Consider the following 20,581-nt stretch of genomic DNA (forward strand, 5'->3'; position numbering starts at 1 on the left):
GCTCCAGCACACGGACCAAAACAAGACAAGACCAGCGTGTGACTCATCAGGTTTCGAAAGTCCAGTTGGAAGAGCACGATGTACCTGATCCCATGTTTCCTTATCTCACTTACAAACAGACGAGTTCCCCGCACTGACCTTGTTGTTTCTGCGGCTTTGAGCCAAAACAAACAGCAGATATATGTATATGTTTTCTTTTCCATATCCGTGCAGCTCAATACATTAGAATCTGGTGGTCTTCTTCCTCATGAGTGTGTGGCCGACTGAACCAGACTGAGAGAAGATGGAAAGGCTCAGGAAACCTCAGCAGGTGATTTGAGTTAATGAGCTGATTAGACTGAGACACCCTGAGGCTACAGGACTGAACTTTGTGTGTAATGACCTCTAATATGTGAGAGTTTCACTTTTTGAATTGAATTACTGAAATAAATGAACTTCTCCACCATATTCTAATATATTGAGCTGCACCTGTGTGTGACAAACATTTACCTCAGGGGAGTTTAAGTGTGACTGTAAAGGACAAAGTAAGAAGTTTCAGCATATTTCATTTAGTCAGTGAAGAAGAAACCAAAGTCAAAAACAGTAAAGTTCCTGCATCCTCTGACTTCAGGATCGTCTCCCCTCTCTTAGTGTTAAGGATCCAACAGTGGGACTTTAGACTTTAAAGCTTCATATATACAGAATATTTATTGAATATCTCAGCAAATACAGTGTGTTGACAGAAGTGTAAATCATTGGAAAAAATAATTTTGAAGCCTTTGAAATCAATCAGATGAGTAAAGAATCCTGTTATCATGTTTACTGCTTTGGTAAAGAAACATTATTAGATTTATTCAAATTTCCTGAATGACCTCATCTCCACATAAAATGGAGATTTACAACTGAAATCATGAATTAGTGCTTTGATATTAGATAATCCTGGTTTGGGGCAAATTTAATTTTTGGTCCAATTTTCCCGAACGACAGTGTAACCATGGACGAAATTGTTTGTTTTTTAAAAAGCCCATATCTTGGTCAATTTAAGAGCTCTAAAATTTTTAAAATCAGCATCTACAGGACACGAGGATCATTCTCTCTGTATGCACGGGGAAATAAAGAGCGGCCAAAACATCCAACCAGTCTGTCTTCACCCCCCAAAACGATACTTGATTCTGTCCATATGTATGCTTCAGTCTGTCCCCGGTGTGGATCCTCTGGTCCTGTAGATCTGAACCGCTAGCTTTGATTCTGGGTGGTCCACTGGGCTTCATTAATTCGTTAGTTTTGATTCTTTATAGAGTCTAAACTATCAAACCTACAACAAACAAGACCATTTGCATCTTTGTTTTCTTTTCCTCCTAGTCAAGTATTTTTTAGAACAAATGTTCAGGAGCACCACACTGAACTGAAGAACAACACCATGCCATGTGTGAAAGCACGAGTGGAAAGCTCCAAATCAAAGAGAGAAAAGCCCACAGAGTGCATGTGTTTGTATACACATCTGTGTGCTGTTGTGGCAATCTCAGGGTATTCTGCCATGACTTTAATCCAGAACACCGGCAGAGTGTGTGTGTGTGTGTGTGTGTGTGTGTGTGTGAGTGAGAGAGTGAGTGAGTGAGAGAGTGAGTGAGAGAGTGAGTGAGAGAGTGAGTGAGAGAGAGAGGTTTCAAGGCCACAAACACAAAGTAGTGAAGCTGAGCCCAAGTCAAGTAGGACTCCTGGTATTGTCTGTTAAATGCAGCTTTCTTTTTCTTGGAAGTCGTAGGCTCTTCTTCTACAAAATGACTCCAACATGAGGGTCAGTAGGAGCCAGGTCTTAAACGCAACTGCATTTCTCACCACAAGAGGGAGCACTCCGCCAACGCTCAAAGTAAATCTAATCTCCAGTATTTGGAGGATATTGAGGACTGTACATAAATAACACACACCTTTAAGACACAGAAATACCTTCAAAACACACTTCCACTCAATATAAAGCCTGCATGGTTTTTATTTTACTCCTATTTTGCCAATTCCATTACTTTTCCATCTGGATTTCTGTGGCGTCTTGAGTAACACAAACCCAACAACTACCCAAGAAGAAGCTGCTCTCATGATGTCCAGGCAGTATTTACCACATTCCCCCAGGCCTACACACCCTCCACACACCTGAATGCTCTCACGCACACACACACGTTGTTCGGCTGGGTCCCCATCTTGGCAGTGGTGCATCAGGCCGTGGTGGCGCTGCTCCGCTGCCCTCTGGTCAGGCGTGCGGCTGCCAGCAGCAGGAGGCCTGCGAGGAGCTCCAGGCCGTAGGAGAGCCAGGCCAGAGCCAGAGACCAGCCGAAGGAGGTGTGGACGTGGGCCAGACCCACCGGCCCCACCAGTCGCTCTGTCTCAGCCAGGGCCTGGTAGGAGTAGATGATGTAGAGGCTCACGCCACACAACGTCAGCAGGCCTGCAGACACACACACACACACAGTACACTCACTGCAAATGCACTAACACACACACATAGACTTGGTGTTAGACTTCTTTGTTGTTATTCTATTGTCCTGAAATTGTTGGATTTGTCTGAACAACACTACTAAACCACTATGAGACGCGGGCAAGTTAAAATCCTTCATTTCCAAAAACAAAATTGTGAGCTAAGAATCATTAAACCTCTTATTTTGACACATTTGATCAATAAACCGATACAAACATCCAGCAATCAGGCTCTGAACATCTCAGAGTGTCTGAGAGAGGAAATACACTGAAACACGGTATCTGCATCCTAATCATCAGAGACTGCATCAACACACACACACACAAGCGCACCTACACACACCCTCCAGTTCTCCAGAGTTCCACCGTGTTGCTATTGGAAACCCATTTAATTTTGGCAGATTGCTACTGGTCTTTAAGGGGATGCGAGCGGAGCACAGAGGCTAACTAGGGCGGGAATCATAATGCTTTTATTACATTTACACCCCGAGGCGTTCAGAGACGGAGAGAGCGAATCAGATGTCTCATTTATATGCCAGACCAGTGCAAAGAGCAGAGAGACAGGGACACACAGAGAGAGAGAGAGGGAGGGAGGAAGGAAGGAAGGAAGGAAGGAAGGAAGGAAGGAAGGAAGGAAGGAAGGAAGGAAGGAAGGAAGGAAGGAAGGAAGGAAGGAAGGAAGGAAGGAAGGAAGGAAGGAAGGAAGGAAGGAAGGAAGGAAGGAAGGAAGGAAGGAAGGAAGGAAGGAAGGAAGGAAGGAAGGAAGGAAGGAAGGAAGGAAGGAAGGAAGGAAGGAAGGAAGGAAGGAAGGAAGGAAGGCCACAAACACAAAGTAATGAAGCTGAGCCCAATAAACAAGGTAGCACTGCTGTCAATAACAAATATGACGTAAATACACACCGACTGCTACGACTACTTCACACACACGTCCACAATAAACACAGCAACTTCAATACAATGTTTGCACTTCGTGTACAAATCAATACATCCCTGCAACGATCCCTTAAGTTACCTGAACGCCTCGTATTTGGCGCCACAGACACAATTCTCTCCCTCTGTTATTAACGGGGATTAAGATTGAGCTTGTTCTGTTTTTTTCGTTTCCATGGAAACCCTATTAAGATTGCCAATTACACTAAAGATGAGCTACATTAGACGTAATGGGGCGGCCCAGCGGGGGAGTGCAGGCAAACACTCATTACGGCGTTTAATGGCTGGAGAGGAAAGAAGTGGCAACAGTAGAACAAAATAAAGAGATAGAACAAAGCAATTAAGAGACCATTCTGATAAGCGCTTCTACATACATGATTCCCCACAGATTAAACATTCACTTGTGAGAGACGTGTGTGTGTGTGTCCCACTCACTTAGTATTAGAAGTATCAGAAATACACACACACACAGCAAATTTTGTGATAATTGAGGCCGACCGAAGGATCGAATCCCACATTTGGAAGCAGGTTGGGGAAACAATCTCAGTCAGTCACCAAAGTTCACAAGTCCTCATCTAATTCCAGCAGTTGATTCCATTTGACACGTGGCCATGTGCTGCTTATCAGAGGAAGACTCTGGGTGTCACATGTTGGTCTCTATGGAGGTCATACAATGCTGGCAAGAGCAAAGTGATGTCAGGTGCTCGGGCTAAGTGTTAAGTGGATACACACATTAATGTAACAGCTTGATTTACACTCACCTGACCGTACGTGTAGAGTCGCTTTAGTTTAATCTACACTGATTTTGGCCTGAATGTGTTTACGCCTCATTGTCTTCATCTGATTACACAACAGAGTTCAATTTACACTGTGCAGCGGTTCTCAAGCTATGGTATGTGTACCGACAGTGGTACTTGAAGCTAGGACAGTTAGGAAAAGTCAAAATGTCGCTAAATGCCCCGAATAGGAAACTTAACCTCACGCCGAGTTTGTCTTCCTTTTCCCTCCCTCACCTTCATGCCGGTGCCCTGCTGCTTGATTACTTCTTCCTCTCTCACTTTGTGACGTCACCGCGGTCTCCACTTTCTCACATTCCTTTTTTCCGCTCTTCCTCCGCTGTTCACTCTAACACCGTATGAACCCAGACAACAGAGTATGAAATCAAACAGAGTCAATCTCAGCGGCAGTTTCAGAAGCAATTTGATCTCATTGTTGTTCCTCCCTACAGAACAATAAAAGCTCTCATAACTCTCCAACTGAGCTCACAATGAAGCCTTTCTGAAGCAATGCAAACCACAGCACGCACACACACACACACACACACGCACACACACATGTCCTCTCAGCCTCCTGAGGTCCATAACTGTAACAGGTCCACTGCACCTAAAGCTCAGATTAACGCCACATCCTCCACCAAACCTTACACTTCCTCCTGCATCACAGACCTGTCACACATCCTTCAGCAAAACCACCTACACCAATCATCGGCGTGCGTTTTCATCATTTCTCTTGCAGGACTAATTTAGCTAGAAAGGAGCGGGACTATTCGTTTGTCCTGTTGGACTGTGTGTTATTGTCTTAAGGTCCGTGGAGGGATCAGGCTGCTGCAGCTTCATGTATGCAGGGGGAAAATGCTCCAGAGTGAAGGCGTGGAGACAGAGTGCAGGCTTTGTGAAGCATCCGTCCTCTTCCTCACGGCACACAGCCATTTGTGTCAGATTATCTTCTTCTTCCGACACACGCTGGGCCCATTGACTGTTCTCTCATTTATACCACCGCCTAATGGCTCCTGCTTTATGTAACAATGAAGTAAATGGTCCAAAGCCGGATTGCTTTGATACGTGCACTCACTTTCTCTCTCTCTGACAGTCCACTCACACACACACACACACACACACACACACACACACACACACACACACACACACACTCCCTCTCTCTAACTCACCTAAGCCGCAGTTCTTTGGCCTTTGAAACCATGGAGACGTAGCGAGAACATGCAAACCCCGCACACACTGAAACAGTTGCATTGTCGGTTTTTAGTCTTAATTGGTGTCGTCCCGAGTGAATCCACAACAAAGTGTTTCCTGTTTACACGCGGGACGCTGACGTCATGCAATCCCCACGTGCTGGAGACGGACCCGTTTGAGAAGACAGAAGCTGGAGCGGAACTTACTGCAGACGAGGATGTAGGAGGCGGTGGCGATGAGGAGCGCCGGGCTGTGAGCCAGGGAGCTGACCAGACCACAGATGCCCCCGAAGACCAGGAGGACCAGGCTGGCAGGAAGCAGCACCACCACGGCACTGTGCATATCTGTGTGAGGGCACAGGACACACAGATGATCGACAAGTTGCCAGTAAACTGACAGAATAATGCTTTTCATCATGAAATGTAGGGACTCACTCAGAATATGCAGCTCAGTGTCAGAGTACCTGGAGTAGTCTGCAGTGAAAGAGTACTCAGTCCCGCCTGCAGTCAAAACAGGAGGACATGATGAAGATGGTTAAGAGATCACAACATCAGGGTTACAAACTCATTAGAGCCTGATGAGCAGAGAGTGACGCTTCTACCTTCAATGATCTTCCACAGTCCCGAGTGGGAGCTCACGTCCTCGTGGTCCGTCGCGTTGAGCGGATTCATCTCAATGATGTACCAGTACTCGGTTCCGAGGGAGGCGGCCAGCAGGGCGAAGCTCAGCAGCCCGCAGATGCCGGCGGCGATGACAAGCCAGCCGAAACTCACCTTCATCCTGGAGCTGAACGCGGATACGTGACGCGACGTAGGTTAGGAAGCGCTGGAGGAGAAGATTCCGTCCGAAGAAAACATTCCGGGGGTAGAGCGACTCAGCCGTGATTGGATGAGTGAGCGGGGGGACAGCAGCCCGAGCAGCCGCCTGTCTGCTGGAGGATCCGGAGGGACGCGCGCTTTTACGCACGACGCGGGGGAGAGAAGCAGGAGGGCACAAAAGAGCGACTCAGAGCTCTGACACACACACACACACACAAGCGAAGAGCTTACATCACACAGACCTGCACATGATTCCATTCCTTTATGTCTTTAACGCCTTTGAATGCCTCAACCTGCACCACTTTGTTTCACACTCATGTATAGAAAACACAGCTTGGCTACTGAAGTGGACTTTGTTAAGTACATGAACTTTGTTGTGTTTTTTAATTGACAGCGTCACTCAAGTTAACTATTTCTTCACATACAAGGTCTCAAAAGGCTTTCCAGGCTCATAACACGGTGGACGTTCCCGACCCGGCCCAAAGCTCTCCAGGAAAACCTGAATGTATGAGGGAAAGGGAAGAGAGAAGAGATTTCCCCTCCACAAACAGCCCAGTGTGCAACAGGAACATACAGTGGGATCACATAAGGTACGACAAAGCCTGAAGAGCCGTAAACACAAACAGAATTGAAGCATTTCCAGCGCCATTGATAAAAATAAAAACATTTATTGGACTAAAACAGAGAGAACAGGAAAGAAGAACAGGGATTAAATTAGAGGAAATAGAGCCGAATGAATTGACGGTTGAACACTTTGCAGACACAGCAGCATCTCGTCCTTCCTGTCACTCTTCTCCCATGGCTGACTTGACGATGTCTCCTCTCCTCAGCTTGGACGCCTCTTCAAACTTGCCAATGGCTTCGTTACAGAATTTGTTCTGCGAGCAGGAGGAGAGACATGTTAAGTAGAAGAAGCTTCACGTAGTTTTATTCAGCAGATCAGTTGCAGATTTCAGTGGATCTCTGATTTAAAAACTTACAATGATGAACTTGTGTCTCTCTTTCTGCAGTTTCATGAATTCCTCCATGGTCAGGTGCTCCACGCTCTTCTTCAGGGCGATGAAGTGGCAGGCGGAGGAGTGAGACTGGTGCTCCTTCCTGGCAAACGGGACAGAGGAGACATTTTCCTTAACATTTCCCCTGATAAACCCCCAGGAACTCTAAAAAGGTTACACGTTCACTTCCTGTCCTGGCGTTGCTCTTACTTTGGGTCATCTTCCGGCTCCCAGCCCTCCAGCTCTTTGAGACAGAAGAAGCACATGGCTGTGTCCGGGCTGTTGTCTGATGGCGTGTGGATGAAGCCGGCTTTGGCCATCTGGAGTCAAACACAAAACACACAAGGCTCCATTAAAGACACAGTTTGAATTAGAGTGACTACTTCTTAACTTAACACAAATTTACATTACACACAGAAACAGACCGATACATTCCACTGCAAACATTCGATTCTGAGTCACTGAATACAAGTCAAACACGGTGAATGCAGAGATCAAAATGATACAAACTCACAAAAACATATGAAGATAACAGGCGATTGTGACATACATTACAATGTTGTCAGATACGGCCTACATGTGAAGCAAAAGCTTTTTTCAGTTAGTATAATCACCAAGTTGCTTTGTTTTGATTCTGCAAAAATGTTATGAATGGATTCAGTCTGTATGATCATAGTTCAACTTTAGATTGATTATTATTTATCGATTGTTGTTTCATCTCTCCAGAACTGACACGCGACACAAGCAATCATCGTCAGAGGCTTCAGCTTTAGAGGCTTTAACCTAAAGCTATAAACTGAGCGGGGAATTGTTTGTATGAAACTACATCGACTGACTAGCTACTGCTAATGCTAGCGGGTTGTAGTGTTTACTCACGTTCTCCGGGGTGCACGCGCAGCCTTCTTCGAACGGCCAGCCCTCGTATGTTTTCAGTCTGTTCTCGTAAAAATACATTTTGGTTTGCTCGTCGCTGAATTGTTCGCTGCACTGCTCCATTATATTAATAGTTGGCGGAAGAAAAATGTCTGAAACCAGAAACTATCAACAGGAAAAGCTGCTGCGTTTTCAAATTTCGGCGGAAGTTCTCCTCCGCTGTCCTGAATGGACGACAAAAACGGAGCACTTCCGGCCCTACTTCTTCTTCGTTGGTGAAAATTCCAAAACGCAAAAACGGCACCAGAGGCAAGTTTGACAAAAAGCAAACGATTGGGTAGAATTATATATACCTTTTACTGCCCTCATTCATATTCCTATTCATTTATTATCTCCAGGCGAGCCTTAAATATGGTGCAACATGTTCAAATTCTACTTTTGTTTAGCTTTTTCCACATCCGTTTTTTCAACGGATATAGTTCTTCGTAGTTTCCTGTTCAAACTCAAACGCGCGTTCTGTCATGTTCCCGTGTGTGTTTACTTTACTTCATTATCCACAGACATTCACTTAACTGTGACTCTACGTTGATACACATGCAGATTCCGACATTATATTCTTCTTCGTCAGTGTAGTTGCCATGGAAGGACGCAGCTCAGTCGAGTCTTGGGGTGGATTTGTCTTCCCCGCAGGACCGCGCACACCTAAAATTACGTTGAACTCCGGGACAGATGTTGTGCTCATCTGCTCCGGAAGTGACGAGATCTACGCCATCAATAAAAAGACCAGAACACTACAGGCAAGTGGAACACACACACACACACACACACACACACACACACACACACACACACACACACACACACACACACACACACACACACACACACACAGAGGTGACCTGGTCTTCTTCTTCTCTTGTCTCCCAGGTTGTGTTCCAGTTCCCCGGCCCTGTGTCAGACCTGATCCAGAGCCCCGATGAGGCGCTCCTGTATGTGGCCTCTGACAGCGGCGTTTACTGCCTCAACTTACCGCTTCTGCTGTTCAGGTAAGAACCACGGGAGGGCGGATCAGAATCACACACAGCCTGAATGGACGGACGGACATCTATAGCATTTGTTTAGACCTGAATATTGGGGATTTAAAGTGAAGTGAGCCCTGTGTGAGTCTCATTCAATCATATTAACAGTAGTCTGGTGTCATTCCCTTTTATTCAGTGAATGAAAGTCAGATTCCTTTGTAGAGTCAGATTTTGCCATGGTTTGATGTTTCTCTGCCGTCTCTCCGTCCTCCTCTCCTCTGCAGGGCTCAGAGCTCCCTGACTGATGCTTCCCCCGGTCCTCCCGAGATGAAGATCTCCCCTGACTGTCTCACTGTTGAGGAGGAAGGCGTGCTGTCCCTGCTCCTGGTCAGCCCCATCCTCCTGACTCTGTCCCACAGAGGCGGGCTGTGGACGTTTACCATGTATACAACGCCCCCCAAAGAGTCGCCGCGCCGTAGCTGTGAGGCGCTCAGGTCGTTCAGTCTGCCTGTGGTCCACGCGGCTGAGCGCTACCAAAATAGAGGAGGAGGGAAGCCTGTGCTGATTCAAGTCAAGGAAGTAGACGACTCTGCACCGTCGTCACCATTAGAGGCACAGCTCGGTCATTTCAGCCTGGAGTCGGCCCTCCTCACGCTTCTGTTCGGGGTCGAGGCGGTGGAGACCCAATCAACCATGATCCTTTGCGGCCTGCCTGATGGCCGCTTGTGTAACCTGGCTCTGTGTCCCTCCGGGCCGTGGCTCACGGTCCTGCACAACCACCAGCAGCCCGTCGTGTTTGTCGGTGCGTCTGTTGTCACGAGAACTCACCCAGGAGGCGCTGAGTGTCTGGTGGTGGTCGGCGAACTGGGGAAGGTGACCCTGATCAGCGTCTCAGACGGTGCAGGCGGGGGACTCAGGTTCACAGAGGTGTGTGTGCCGGGGCCCGTGGTGTGTGGCAGCGTGGACCAGATTTCTCTGTACTGCAGCACCGGCTCAGACCTCCTGCAGGTGGATCTGAAGGGGTGGGCGGTGGCTCAAGCCGCCGCTCACAGGGGCTACGCTTCCCCAGCCCTGCCAAACCACATCAGCTTAAACGTGTGCAGGATCGCAGCCCTGACTCCGCCCACAGGCTTCACGGCAGGTGAGCAGGTGGATTCTGTTGTCATTAAGCAGCATCTTCTCATTTCCCCTCATGCTGTACTCGTCTCTGCCTGCAGATGCAGTGGAGCTGCTGGGGCTCTCACACACCGGACAGCTCCAGATGATCACAGTACGGAGCCAGGGTGCAGGATTACCCAGGATCCTCTCTGCCCCAAGAGGCCAAAACATCACCAACTGTCTCGCTGCTGTCAGGGCCACTCACGACAGGTAGGCACACCCGAGCCCAACACATGGAGCCGTAACATTCCAGGGTCATGTATTTATCTTTTGTCATTTCTCTCAGAACTTCTGCGCTGAGAAGCTCCATCAAATCTGAACATTTCCTTCTGAAGCAGCTGAGTCAGGCGCTCCGCCTCAGCTGGCTGCTGTCACCGCTCGCCACAGGCGATGATGAGCGTGAGAAGCCGATCAGATGGCACGGCATGATGTCGTGGAGCAGCCTGCTTGGGAAAGACTCCATCAACCTGCGCTGTGTCCTCCAGAACTTCAGTCCTTACGTCCTGGAGCAAGGCTGGACTCTGACCGTGGCCGTGTGTCCCTCCTCTTGCGGCACAGCAGGGGGCGCCAAGGACAGACTTTTTTCCTTTCCTATCCGCAATCTGCAGCCGAGGCAATGTCTGGAAGTGTCCCTGCCCCTCGCAGACGTCGGCGACGCAGGCGTCTTCCCGATGACGGTAAGCGGCTCGCTGCTGTTCTCGCTGGGGTTCTCGCAAAAAAGTCTCCTGAGGGAGGACGAGGCGCCGAGCGTCCCGGGCCTGCAGTCCCCTTACATCAACATGGCCCTGAGCACACTGACAGTGGACTGGTTGGACGTCCTGCAGTGGGGTCACATCAACGCAACGCCTCAAATCCAGGACGCCATAGAAACCACCAGGGCTTTTATAAACTCATGCAGGATTGGATCGACCGAAAGTGAGGAGAGAGACGCAAATGGTGATACAAATCCTGAGCGGGAGCCTTATTCTGCAAGCGTCTGGCTGTGTTCTGAGCTGCTGTGTACCACGCTGAAGCCACCAAGTCCAGAAGCTTCCAAAAGTCTGTGCACGGTTCTGTTGAGCTGGTTTCTGTCTGGTGATGTTGGATCTCAAGGAGACAAGGTGGGAACTCAAGGAGACAGAAGGATCTCGGTGGTCCATGGCCGCGCTCCAGACGGACACATGGTCACGCTGAGCGCCACAGAGGTGAGCTGAGAGTAAACACGTGACTCTCACGTCCAACACGTGAAGCACGAGACGCCGCCTGGTAAAGTAACCACGCCTTTGGTCTGCAGGTGAATGTTGGGATGGCTGCAGTGAAGGTTCTGGTGGAGAGTCGGTCTTTGCCCGCCGTGTGTGGGCTGCACCGCGCCATGCTGAGCCGGACACAGGTACACACACACACACACACACACACACACACACACACACACACACACACACAGTTAGAGCGAGAAAACTGTTTGTGTTACACCTCCCCCTTTGGATGCACGAAAGTTGATTGTCTTTGTTTCTTCACACAGACTTTGCTGCTGAAGGCTCCGTCTGTGGGCGGAGCCTCACTAGCGTGTGAGTCAAGTTTACATGAGACACTGCAGCGTGTTTTACGTTTAGATGAGGTGCTGCAGCGTGTTTCACGTCACGATAAGGCGCTGCACGGGTGTGAGGTAATGCCTGCTGAGCCACGCCTCACCATCCTCTTCATCAATCACAGACCGTGTTATTGCTAAAAGGGACTCGCTGTTCTTCCTCACAGGATTCGACGGAGCTGATTTCGTCCAGACGGCAGGCGGTCCAGTCTCGGCTCAAAGTCTACGATGAGCTCAGACAGAACCCTCTCCTGCTGATTTAACCCTTGAACTTCCACAGCTGAATAAAATAAGAATCTTTACCTTCATCCTTGGTTTGAGTGTTCTGTGCAGAAGTTAATGCTGGATGGAAGTAACTGTTATTAACCCTTACAGTACTAAATTACGCCTGAACCAGATCATACATGCTTGCATACACACATTACACCTCTGTAGTTCTGAGCTCGTGGGGTTAATTTGCCTCTGAAATCTATTTCATCAATTCTACATTCATCAGTTAAGCAAAGACAATCGAAGTGAGAGACACTGCAGGGACAAACGGAGGCGCGGGTCTGAGCTGCAGGCTTCACATCAGCCTCTCTGTGTACGCCTCAGTCTTGGTTACAGTCTAAGGTGTCAGTGGTCACTTTGCACTCCAGAAACCCAATAATTGTGCTGATGACCTGCAGCTGTTGAGGTGATGACCTCACTCTTAATGGTGACACGCTCGGTATCAGATGACCCCAGGGATCCTCTGTAAGCGATACTGGATTGGACTACGGGTGATGATTATGTTGGATACAGATATGTGGGCTAACTGTCCCTCTGTCAGTGAAGCAGCAGCCACCTGTAGAACCTTCACACATCTGATTGATTAACACCAGTGGAGCTCTTTGTCTTTATTGGAAGATGGAATGTTTTGATGTGAGGGAAATCAAAGTCAGGTGGACTATCCTGCGTATCTAAGATGCAATCAGCTATCCAATGTTCAGTGAAAAAGACTCAAACTATAAAGGAATAACACAACAACTGGAAGGTTCAGTCACACTATGTTCTGCTGTTATGAGATCCAACGCAGACCCACAACTCTGTTCATCTCATCAAAGCTGTTCTTGGCTGAATGTGCTTGGTTGCATCCTTTCCTCATACCGTCTCCTCATGCCTGAGTGAGTCTGTCCTCCTCTGAGTCCTCTGTGAGTCCTAGTTGGGGTCCACGGGAAGGAGGAGAGCAGCAGGAGTCTGTGAGCGATGATCCTCCTCTCTGGATCAGTACTCCCACAGGGCCGAGCTGCTCAGGCTGTGTCCGTCTCCCTTCAGCGTGCCCCCCGGGTCTCCACGCAGGTATTTGCCGTTCTTGCCTCGGATGGCCAGGCGCCCGTGCTCCAGGAGCTCCAGGCTGAAATCCTCCGGGGATTCGCCGTCTGAACACACCAGCCCGGCGCTGTTCACGTACCAGAACTGCTCGTTCACACCTGCAGAATGTAAAGGGTAAAAGCAACCAATGTCAGTGAGTTGTAGCAGACCTGTTTCCTCTCCACACTGAGGGGTTCATGCTGTGTCCTGACCTTTAATGTGATAGGCTCCATCACGGAAGTGCAGCGTGAAGATGTCATAGACTGATCTGCTGGCGTCCAGCGTGTTGGAGTTCTTGTGGTGGCAGATGAAGCCGTTCTGTCCCCTCAGGATCAGCATGGGCCGGTTGATCAGCTTCAGAGTCAGCTGCTCATCCTCACCTGAACCAAAGGTGTCAGGAGAAGAATGGCAGAGATGAAGTCAAATCATATTGTGGAGAGGAAGCCAACGAGTGAAGAGAAAGGGTGAGAGAGGTCAAAGCTGTGTTACCTATGGAGTCACTGACAGCCAGCAGCTGGCCGTTCTTCTTGGTACAGATGTATTTGCCATTGTTGGCTTTTAGTGCCACCCTGTGGCCGAGCCACTCCACTGCAAACATGGTGTCTGCTGAGCTGCAACGGCGCAGCACAACAAAGATGAGCTGCAAGTGCTGCTGCAAGTGTTATACATTCTTTTAATAGTTTAGAGGGTGTAGATATGGAATGGGAAGATTATATTACACATGAGAGCCACTTATGGTGTCACTTTAAAAATGTAAATATTGATTTTATGCAAACAGTCGTTTTGTTTGGATTTGTTCCTAAATCAAACATCAAATAATGAAATATAAACTTTGTAATGTGGTCATTGTAATTACTGAGTACAAGCATCAGGCTGCATCTATGACCTCAGCCCTTCAGACTAAGAGTCAGAGCGGCCCAAATAACACAAATCAACATTTGTAGTGTTCACTCACACTTCTGTGGCCGTGCTCTGGATGCCTCCGTGGGCCACCAGGGCCCAGTAGTTCCCTTGGCTGCTGCGGAACGTGCAGTGCTTGGTCTCCTTGTCTATCTCCATCTGAAACGTCTCCATGTCTGTTTCATCCTCCTGATTAGCAGCCAGGCTCACTCCTGAAGGAGGCACAGGAGGAGAAGCAGGAGTTTACAGCACAACAGGCGCTAACAACCACAGAAAAAATACACATCTGAGTGACAAACATTATTGTAAGCCTATTATATACTTTAGCAGAGAGGGCGGCTTTTAATTATTCACTCATTAAACTGGATTTCTGTCAAACACGTGAGAAACGGATTAACACACACACACACACACACACACACACACAGATCTAAATCAGGCTTTGCTATTAAAAGTGTCGACTGGTCTTTCCCTCCATCTCTTTGCGTGGTAAACGTCTCCATCAGTAAACATCTGTCACGTTACAGAGAGACAGACGGCAGAGGAATAAATCCAAAATTAGATGCGCGGCAGGAACAACATTTAATTCAGATCCTTAATCCTTTAATAACACTGATCACCTCGCCATCCAATCCTTGGCTTCCTTACTCCCTTCCCCTATTGCTCCATCCTTACCCCTTGACCCCCTTACCCCCTCACCCCCTCCCCTTCACTTCCCACCCACTCTGCCTCTCTGCCCTCTCCACCACAGGGGCTCCCACATAATCAGCTTTGGAGTGCTACCCGTCCAATCCCCTAAATCCCCTCCATAAAAGAATGGAGGAGTAACAGGAAAGGAGCAGAGGATTGTGGGGTTCATGCTTAGCAGGATATACAGATAATTACCCAGAGCTCTCAGCCTGCCAGCCAACTGGGCCGGGAATTGCACAGCGTAGGGAGAAGAACGTCCTAAAACCTCTTCAAAATTAATCTGCATCCACATGTGACGCTGTTTCTGTCATCCTCAAGATTGGAACGTTCCAGTGACAAATATCAGGCATCACAAACATAATCATGTACGGAGAAATACTTTAATTTCACCTGACGCCTCCTGACAAGAAAGGCTCCTTAACAAAGGCTCCTTTAAAACATCTCATCTATCTTTATTCCATCATATTTGTGAGGGCCAGTGATGTCATCAAGATCAAACCTGTGACCCGAATGAAACCTAAAGGGCCTCAGCAGCATCAAAACCAAGTTGCTATGGCTGCCAGATGCTGTTTACTCAGGTTTTCCGATGGCATTCCGCATTAATTGAAAGACACAACTGAAATTCAAGGATCCGTAATCCAAAAATGCAAACCTGAACTCATTCTGTCATTCATAAACATTACATATGCTTTTATAATACATTTATATTGAAGTTCAGGCTGTTGTTTCATCTCTTCATCGTCTTTCTAAAAATAATCTGGTGCCTTTCACTTCCCTTTGATTCCCGCAGATTGAAACAGACGGGGTGGAGAGGACGGGAGGAGACATGTGACAGAGATGTCATGGTCGCTGAGCCACCAGAACGCTCTAATCACATCTTATTCACACCTGATGAAGTAGATATGATGAGGCAATACGACTGGTTACATTATCATTGATCTTAAATGTATCTGAGGCATATGTCTCTGCTGCTCTATCTGGGGGCCCATCGCTCTCATTCGCTCTCATTCCAGCTCAATGTCATGCTTTGTCTGCCAATTCCGTGTGTCCATTTCACACTAATTCAACCCAGAAATGATCCTCAGACGGGGGCTCAGCTGGGACCTCACAAAGCGCTGTCTGATAGACGGGAGAGAGGAGGAGGAGACGAGAGGAAGGAGAGGAGGATGGAGGAGGGGGGAGGGAGGGTGGGAGGGGGCAGGGGGAGGGAGGGAGGAAGGGAGGGAGGGAGAGATTGGATACGCTGAAATCCAAGCCAGCAATCTGAGGATATCAATAGCTGTGTTGATGACCATCGTTGACACACCAGTTGGTCAAGCATACAAAATAAGATGTTGTCATAGGCCTGATGGCTGACACACACACACACACAGACACACACACACACACACACACACACACACACACACACACACACACACACACACACACACACACACACACACACACACACAGCTTGGCTCAGTGGTGCTGCAGTTTTGGATCAGACCCCAGATCCAGCTCCACTTTCTGGTGATGTCCTACCTGCAGCCTGGAAGTAGAGCAGGTCTGACTAATCCATCAGCGGCGGGCGGCTTGGACATTTATTATTAATGGTAAAGTGACGCCGCCGCCGCCCCCCGGCCCTCCTTTCCTCCTTTTCTCCTTTCCTCCTTTCTCTCAATCCTTCATATTTCACAACTGCATTTTCTCCTGCTTTTTCTCTTCTATTTCCAACTGTTTATTTATTTCTGATCCTGTGCGTGTGTGCGTGCACGCGTGTGTGTACAGGTGTGTGTGTCACAATGGAAAGTACGCGTCTATGGAGTGTCGTCTCTTTTTCACTTTCAGCCCACTTAGAAATGAGGAGACACAGGGAGGTGATGAGCGACACACTGACAGATCCACACACACGCACGCACGCACACACACACACACACACACACACACACACACACACACACACACACACACACACACACACACACACACACACACACACACACACACACACACACACGCACACACACACACACACACACACAGCTCCAAACCTCTTTTATTACTGAACCATTTTCCTGCTTTTGTACTAAACAGGTAAGCAGTCTGACACCTCTGCTGTGATGGGAGCCTCCACTGGGCCGATGATTTATGTGTGAAGACTCAGGTGACAGGCGTGAGGATGAAGAGCCCACCTGTGTCCACACCAACACCTATTGTCCTACAGTCCTTCGAGGGTCCTTCTCATTCGTATCCCCCCTCCCCTTCTCCTTCAACTTCACCGCTCTTTTCCTCGCTGATCAACCTCACGTCAAACCCAAAGCAGCGAGTAAAATCATCATCTGAAGTTCTACCGTTGCTGGGACGACAACGCTTTCCTCCCTAATGCGGCCACAGAAGCATGAAGCTGACGCTCAGTGACCGACTCCTTAAAGATTAAAATTTATCATCGCCGATCAATTTCTGTTGACTTGTCTTGCCCTCGTGTCGTCTCCATGCTGAATAGAGCGACACCAACAGAGCGTCCCACTTGATTTCCAGCGCCACCCTGACCGCGGTCCGGGCGGCTTAAGGGACCCGGCGGGTCAGAGGCTCTGGCCCCAGGTGAGACGCAGCTTGGGTTTCTGAAAGCAGACTCTCCCAGCCCACCGACACCCCCCAGCCCTCGCCTTCCAGGAACTAGACCGACCCCATCAATTATTCAGCCCACCTCACCTCACCACTTGCCGCAGCAGAAAATGGTGTGTGTTGAGAGTATGTGTGTGTGTGCGTGTGTGTGTGTGTGTGTGTGAATGTGTGTGTGTGGGCGAGTGTGTGGCAGGGAAAGATAAAGCCTTATTGTTTGCGAAGAAGAACTCTAAGAACACACAGAGAGAGCGAGTGACAGAGAGAGAGTCACTAGACACAACGAAAGAACAATTGCACTCTTTCATCATGCAAATTTTCCTTCCTGAATGTGTTAGCGTATGTGTGTGTGTGTGTGTTTCATACTCTTAACGCCTTATCTCTCCTTCCCCCCCTTCAGCCAATCAGTTTGCAGTCCCTCTCAGTCATTTCTGTTAGTGCCTGCAGCTCTCACTCCTAACCAGGAACAATGAGCAGGGAGGCGATACGGTTACAGCACCCGGAGCTGCAGTAACTGGAGCCTGCAGACAAGAATCTGCAGCCTGTGGACGCCGTCATGGCCGAGCGTGCCGACAGCCTCTGCTGCTGGATGCTAATCCGGCCCAAATCCTGCTCCGAATCAGACCTGCCACCCTAACTGAGCTCCGGTACCTCCGGCGCACGTGTGGGCTCAGAGGAAACACAAACCTTTACAATTACATTCTTCTATATATGCTGTATTTCTTTTCTTCTGCCTTGTTTTTGGAGAAGAAATAAGTCTGCAGCGAGCGTGGAGCAGGTGCAATCCATCAGTGTGTGGTGTGCTGTCACGCCTGCACGCTGATCAAATAAGTCACTCAAACAGTCCCCAGATTTAATACATAATACACCAACCAGCCGAGCATTACTGTGCAGCGTGAGGGAGACAAAAGTGCTGTTTCAGGGAGGCCGAGGGGCCAAAGAGACAGCTGGGGGGCACGTGTCACCCCTCCGACCCCCGATGACATCACCACATCCATTACAAAGCTGTGTCCGTCCTCGCCTGGACCACGTTGCTGTCCTTCCTCATCCACTTCCCCCACTACTACAAAACAATCAGGCGGACGTGTAAACGCGATGACGTGTCTCACTGGCGTCTCGCGTTTCAGCATCATCCATCTTGATTTTCGAGGAAAGAAGCAACCAAAACCCTCCCAGGACTACATTACCCATAATTACTATGCATCCCTTATCGGTGTGTCAATCATCCTGATAGTGGACATGCATATTCAGCATGTCCACCACTTAACGTGCTTCCTGTTCATGGCTGAGCTCAGTTTCCCCCTCCTGGTGTCACTGCACAGTATGGATGTATAGTAACTGTAGTCGTAGTATTTGCTGGAGTGGCCCCAGTATTTCATTATGTATGTGTGTGTGTAGGTCACTGCATGCTGAGACCATCAGAGACAACTACCTCTGGTCATCTCATCAGACTTTGTTTTACTAAATTTAACAACTTTCTGACTTTCTTCGTCAGTTGGAGCATTTTGGAGATACGGTATTTGGTGTTCACTTACCAGACCAAAGTAGAGCGGTGGACCCTAAAACTTCCAGATGGCATCTCGCATCAGCTTGCCTCTAAACATGAAGTGTGTGTGTGTGTGTGTGTGTGTGTGTGTGTGTGTGTGCGTGTGCGTGTTCCTACCTTGTCTTATGGAGACGTATCGCCCATTGGCTGCAGCCAGAACAACCTGCGGGTGGCTCTCCTCCAGATCAAACAGCTCATCCTTCCCAGGTTTGGAGCAGCGTCCTGATCTCAGGGTCCCTGTGGGCCCCATAGGGGACAGGTACTTCCCCTCGCAGTCTTTAAAGGCCAGTTTCCCACACTTGAGCTCCAGTGTGTACGCCGTGGCCCTCCCGCTCTGCGTCAACAGCTTCCCGTCGTTGCTGAGGAAGCGGCTGTCGCAGGTCTTCAGGCAGTACTTCCCGTCCAGGTAGACCAGGGTGAGGAGTGCTGCCACGCCCCAAGGAATGTTCAAATCCACGGCGATCTCCCCTTCCTCCATGGAGAGGCGGGCGTAGCGCTTGCGGGCCACAGACAGCAGGTTGGCCTGTGGGTGCAGCGCCAGGTGAACGGCCCACAGCTCGGTGTCAGTGATCAGCTGGGCGAAACAGGACAGGTAGTCACGCGAGCCGCCGAAGAAACGAAGGTGCTGCTCCGACTGCAGGGCCCAGCGTCCGTCTGACTGGGCCACGATGAGGAAGCGGCAGTCGGAGTTCTGCCCGTCGGCCTCGCAGGTCACCTTGCCGTCCTTGTCGGAGGCCAGGTAGCGGCCCAGGTGGCTGCGCAGGAAGACAACCTGGGTGTCCTGGGAGTCCTGCTCAAGAGTCCATATCTGCTTCTTCTTCAGGCTGGGCGCTGATGCGTTGAGCTGAGAGACGATGTGAACATTATAAAGCATTCAGACATGTATGATTAACACAGTCAGTACGTTTATACTGTGTGCTCTGTAAAGTTTCATCCCAGCGTCCTCATCACTGCACATCTGTACCTTGAAGCCAAAGGTTTCAGCGGTGAGGTAGCGACCCTCATAGTTGATGAGGCCGAACTGCAACTTCAGAGGGCGGTTCCCATTCGCCGGCATCTTCGCCTGGAACGAGAGGGCGAGATGAGGAGAGGAGCTTACGAGATGAAGAGGACAGAGGAAGGAGAAGAAACGGGCGTGAAAGAGTGAAAACAGTAGGAGAGAGGGAGGTCCCAAAGAGGCGGTGATGTCATGGGGACGATGAAAGGCCAAGGGGGCTTAAAGACAGGAAATCAATTCATTAAGGTACAGTATGTAAAGTGCTTCCAAGACCACAAATTCCAGCCCTCACCCTCGTCTTCATCGTACATTTTCCGACCGCAGCCTCCTAATTTACTCACTGTGGTTTTTGTGGCTTCCTCTTTGCTGCTCCTGACGCTCTAATTCCAGCTCCCAGATTTAAGAGGTTCCTTTCACTGAGGGTTCTCCTGGAATCCTGTCTCTCCCCTCTTTCTCTTTCTCTCTCTCCCTTTCTCTCTCTCACGTTTTGTTATTTGGATCGCCCCGTCCCCCCTCCTCTTGTCCCTAATCAGGTTGGAGGCAGCGACCTTGATCTCCCTTCAGTCCAGTCTGCCGTCTCCCCTTCTTTCTTCCTTTCTTCCTTTCTCTGTGGACTTATTTGGCTCTCCAATGCTCGCCCTCACTCTGACAGCTTGCCTTCTCTCTCCCCCTCTCTCTAGCTCTCCCCTCTCCTGCTCTTGCTTGACCTGTTATTCTCCCTGAAGACTCAATCT

The 20,581-nt window shown here is 49.0% G+C and overlaps 4 protein-coding genes across 6 annotated transcripts; 1 reads left to right on the plus strand and 3 right to left on the minus strand.

Moving 5' to 3' along the window:
- Positions 1 to 1,756: 1,756 nt before the first annotated feature.
- Positions 1,757 to 6,154, minus strand: tmem235b (transmembrane protein 235b). The gene is made up of 4 exons (XM_076152060.1): positions 5,950 to 6,154; positions 5,783 to 5,848; positions 5,555 to 5,692; positions 1,757 to 2,419 (listed from the first exon to the last, which is right to left on the minus strand). Exons 1-4 carry the CDS (start codon positions 6,125 to 6,127, stop codon positions 2,190 to 2,192), a joined length of 612 nt encoding a protein of 203 aa, XP_076008175.1. The 5' UTR covers positions 6,128 to 6,154; the 3' UTR covers positions 1,757 to 2,189.
- A 664-nt stretch (positions 6,155 to 6,818) lies between these two features.
- Positions 6,819 to 8,257, minus strand: birc5a (baculoviral IAP repeat containing 5a). The gene is made up of 4 exons (XM_076152051.1): positions 8,038 to 8,257; positions 7,372 to 7,481; positions 7,147 to 7,264; positions 6,819 to 7,044 (listed from the first exon to the last, which is right to left on the minus strand). Exons 1-4 carry the CDS (start codon positions 8,155 to 8,157, stop codon positions 6,952 to 6,954), a joined length of 441 nt encoding a protein of 146 aa, XP_076008166.1. The 5' UTR covers positions 8,158 to 8,257; the 3' UTR covers positions 6,819 to 6,951.
- A 415-nt stretch (positions 8,258 to 8,672) lies between these two features.
- Positions 8,673 to 12,069, plus strand: faap100 (FA core complex associated protein 100). The gene is made up of 8 exons (XM_076151720.1): positions 8,673 to 8,831; positions 8,962 to 9,080; positions 9,338 to 10,194; positions 10,271 to 10,421; positions 10,498 to 11,395; positions 11,485 to 11,580; positions 11,713 to 11,856; positions 11,946 to 12,069. The coding sequence occupies exons 1-8, from the start codon at positions 8,673 to 8,675 to the stop codon at positions 12,039 to 12,041; spliced, it is 2,520 nt and encodes an 839-aa protein (XP_076007835.1). The 3' UTR covers positions 12,042 to 12,069.
- Positions 12,070 to 13,023: 954 nt separating this feature from the next.
- On the minus strand, positions 13,024 to 19,907 carry fscn2b (fascin actin-bundling protein 2b, retinal). Of its 3 annotated transcripts, none has more exons than XM_076152188.1 (6): positions 19,815 to 19,907; positions 18,968 to 19,694; positions 14,066 to 14,222; positions 13,600 to 13,721; positions 13,323 to 13,490; positions 13,024 to 13,229 (listed from the first exon to the last, which is right to left on the minus strand). In XM_076152188.1, the coding sequence occupies exons 1-6, from the start codon at positions 19,905 to 19,907 to the stop codon at positions 13,024 to 13,026; spliced, it is 1,473 nt and encodes a 490-aa protein (XP_076008303.1). The 3 variants fall into 3 exon arrangements, with proteins under 3 accessions (XP_076008303.1, XP_076008304.1, XP_076008302.1); XM_076152189.1 differs by having other exon boundaries at positions 13,024 to 13,218; positions 13,312 to 13,490; XM_076152187.1 differs by having other exon boundaries at positions 13,024 to 13,218; positions 13,312 to 13,493; positions 13,543 to 13,721.
- Positions 19,908 to 20,581: the final 674 nt, after the last annotated feature.

Source organism: Genypterus blacodes, unplaced genomic scaffold, assembly GCF_046128005.1.
Source record: "Genypterus blacodes isolate CSIRO-AG114 ecotype Tasmania unplaced genomic scaffold, CSIRO-AGI_Gbla_v1 ptg000055l_1, whole genome shotgun sequence".
NCBI lineage: Eukaryota > Metazoa > Chordata > Actinopteri > Ophidiiformes > Ophidiidae > Genypterus > Genypterus blacodes.

Excerpts from the sequence above, each read along its gene's own strand:
- fscn2b (XM_076152187.1), bottom strand. The coding sequence starts at position 19,907 with ATGCCGGCGAATGGGAACCGCCCTCTGAAGTTGCAGTTCGGCCTCATC. Across the intron at positions 13,722-14,065 it reads CAGAGCACGGCCACAGAAGT|CTCAGCAGACACCATGTTTG; the intron begins GTGAGTGAACAC and ends GCGCCGTTGCAG. Across the intron at positions 13,494-13,542 it reads CTCGTTGGCTTCCTCTCCAC|CAGGTGAGGATGAGCAGCTG; the intron begins AATATGATTTGA and ends ACACCTTTGGTT.
- tmem235b (XM_076152060.1), bottom strand. The coding sequence starts at position 6,127 with ATGAAGGTGAGTTTCGGCTGGCTTGTCATCGCCGCCGGCATCTGCGGG. Across the intron at positions 5,693-5,782 it reads CACTGAGCTGCATATTCTGA|ATATGCACAGTGCCGTGGTG; the intron begins GTGAGTCCCTAC and ends GCCCTCACACAG. Across the intron at positions 2,420-5,554 it reads CTCCTACATCCTCGTCTGCA|GCCTGCTGACGTTGTGTGGC; the intron begins GTAAGTTCCGCT and ends GTGTGTCTGCAG.
- faap100 (XM_076151720.1), top strand. The coding sequence starts at position 8,673 with ATGGAAGGACGCAGCTCAGTCGAGTCTTGGGGTGGATTTGTCTTCCCC. Across the intron at positions 10,422-10,497 it reads GTCAGGGCCACTCACGACAG|AACTTCTGCGCTGAGAAGCT; the intron begins GTAGGCACACCC and ends CATTTCTCTCAG. Across the intron at positions 11,396-11,484 it reads TCACGCTGAGCGCCACAGAG|GTGAATGTTGGGATGGCTGC; the intron begins GTGAGCTGAGAG and ends TTTGGTCTGCAG.
- birc5a (XM_076152051.1), bottom strand. The coding sequence starts at position 8,157 with ATGGAGCAGTGCAGCGAACAATTCAGCGACGAGCAAACCAAAATGTAT. Across the intron at positions 7,482-8,037 it reads GCGCGTGCACCCCGGAGAAC|ATGGCCAAAGCCGGCTTCAT; the intron begins GTGAGTAAACAC and ends GTTTGACTCCAG. Across the intron at positions 7,045-7,146 it reads AGAGACACAAGTTCATCATT|AACAAATTCTGTAACGAAGC; the intron begins GTAAGTTTTTAA and ends TCCTGCTCGCAG.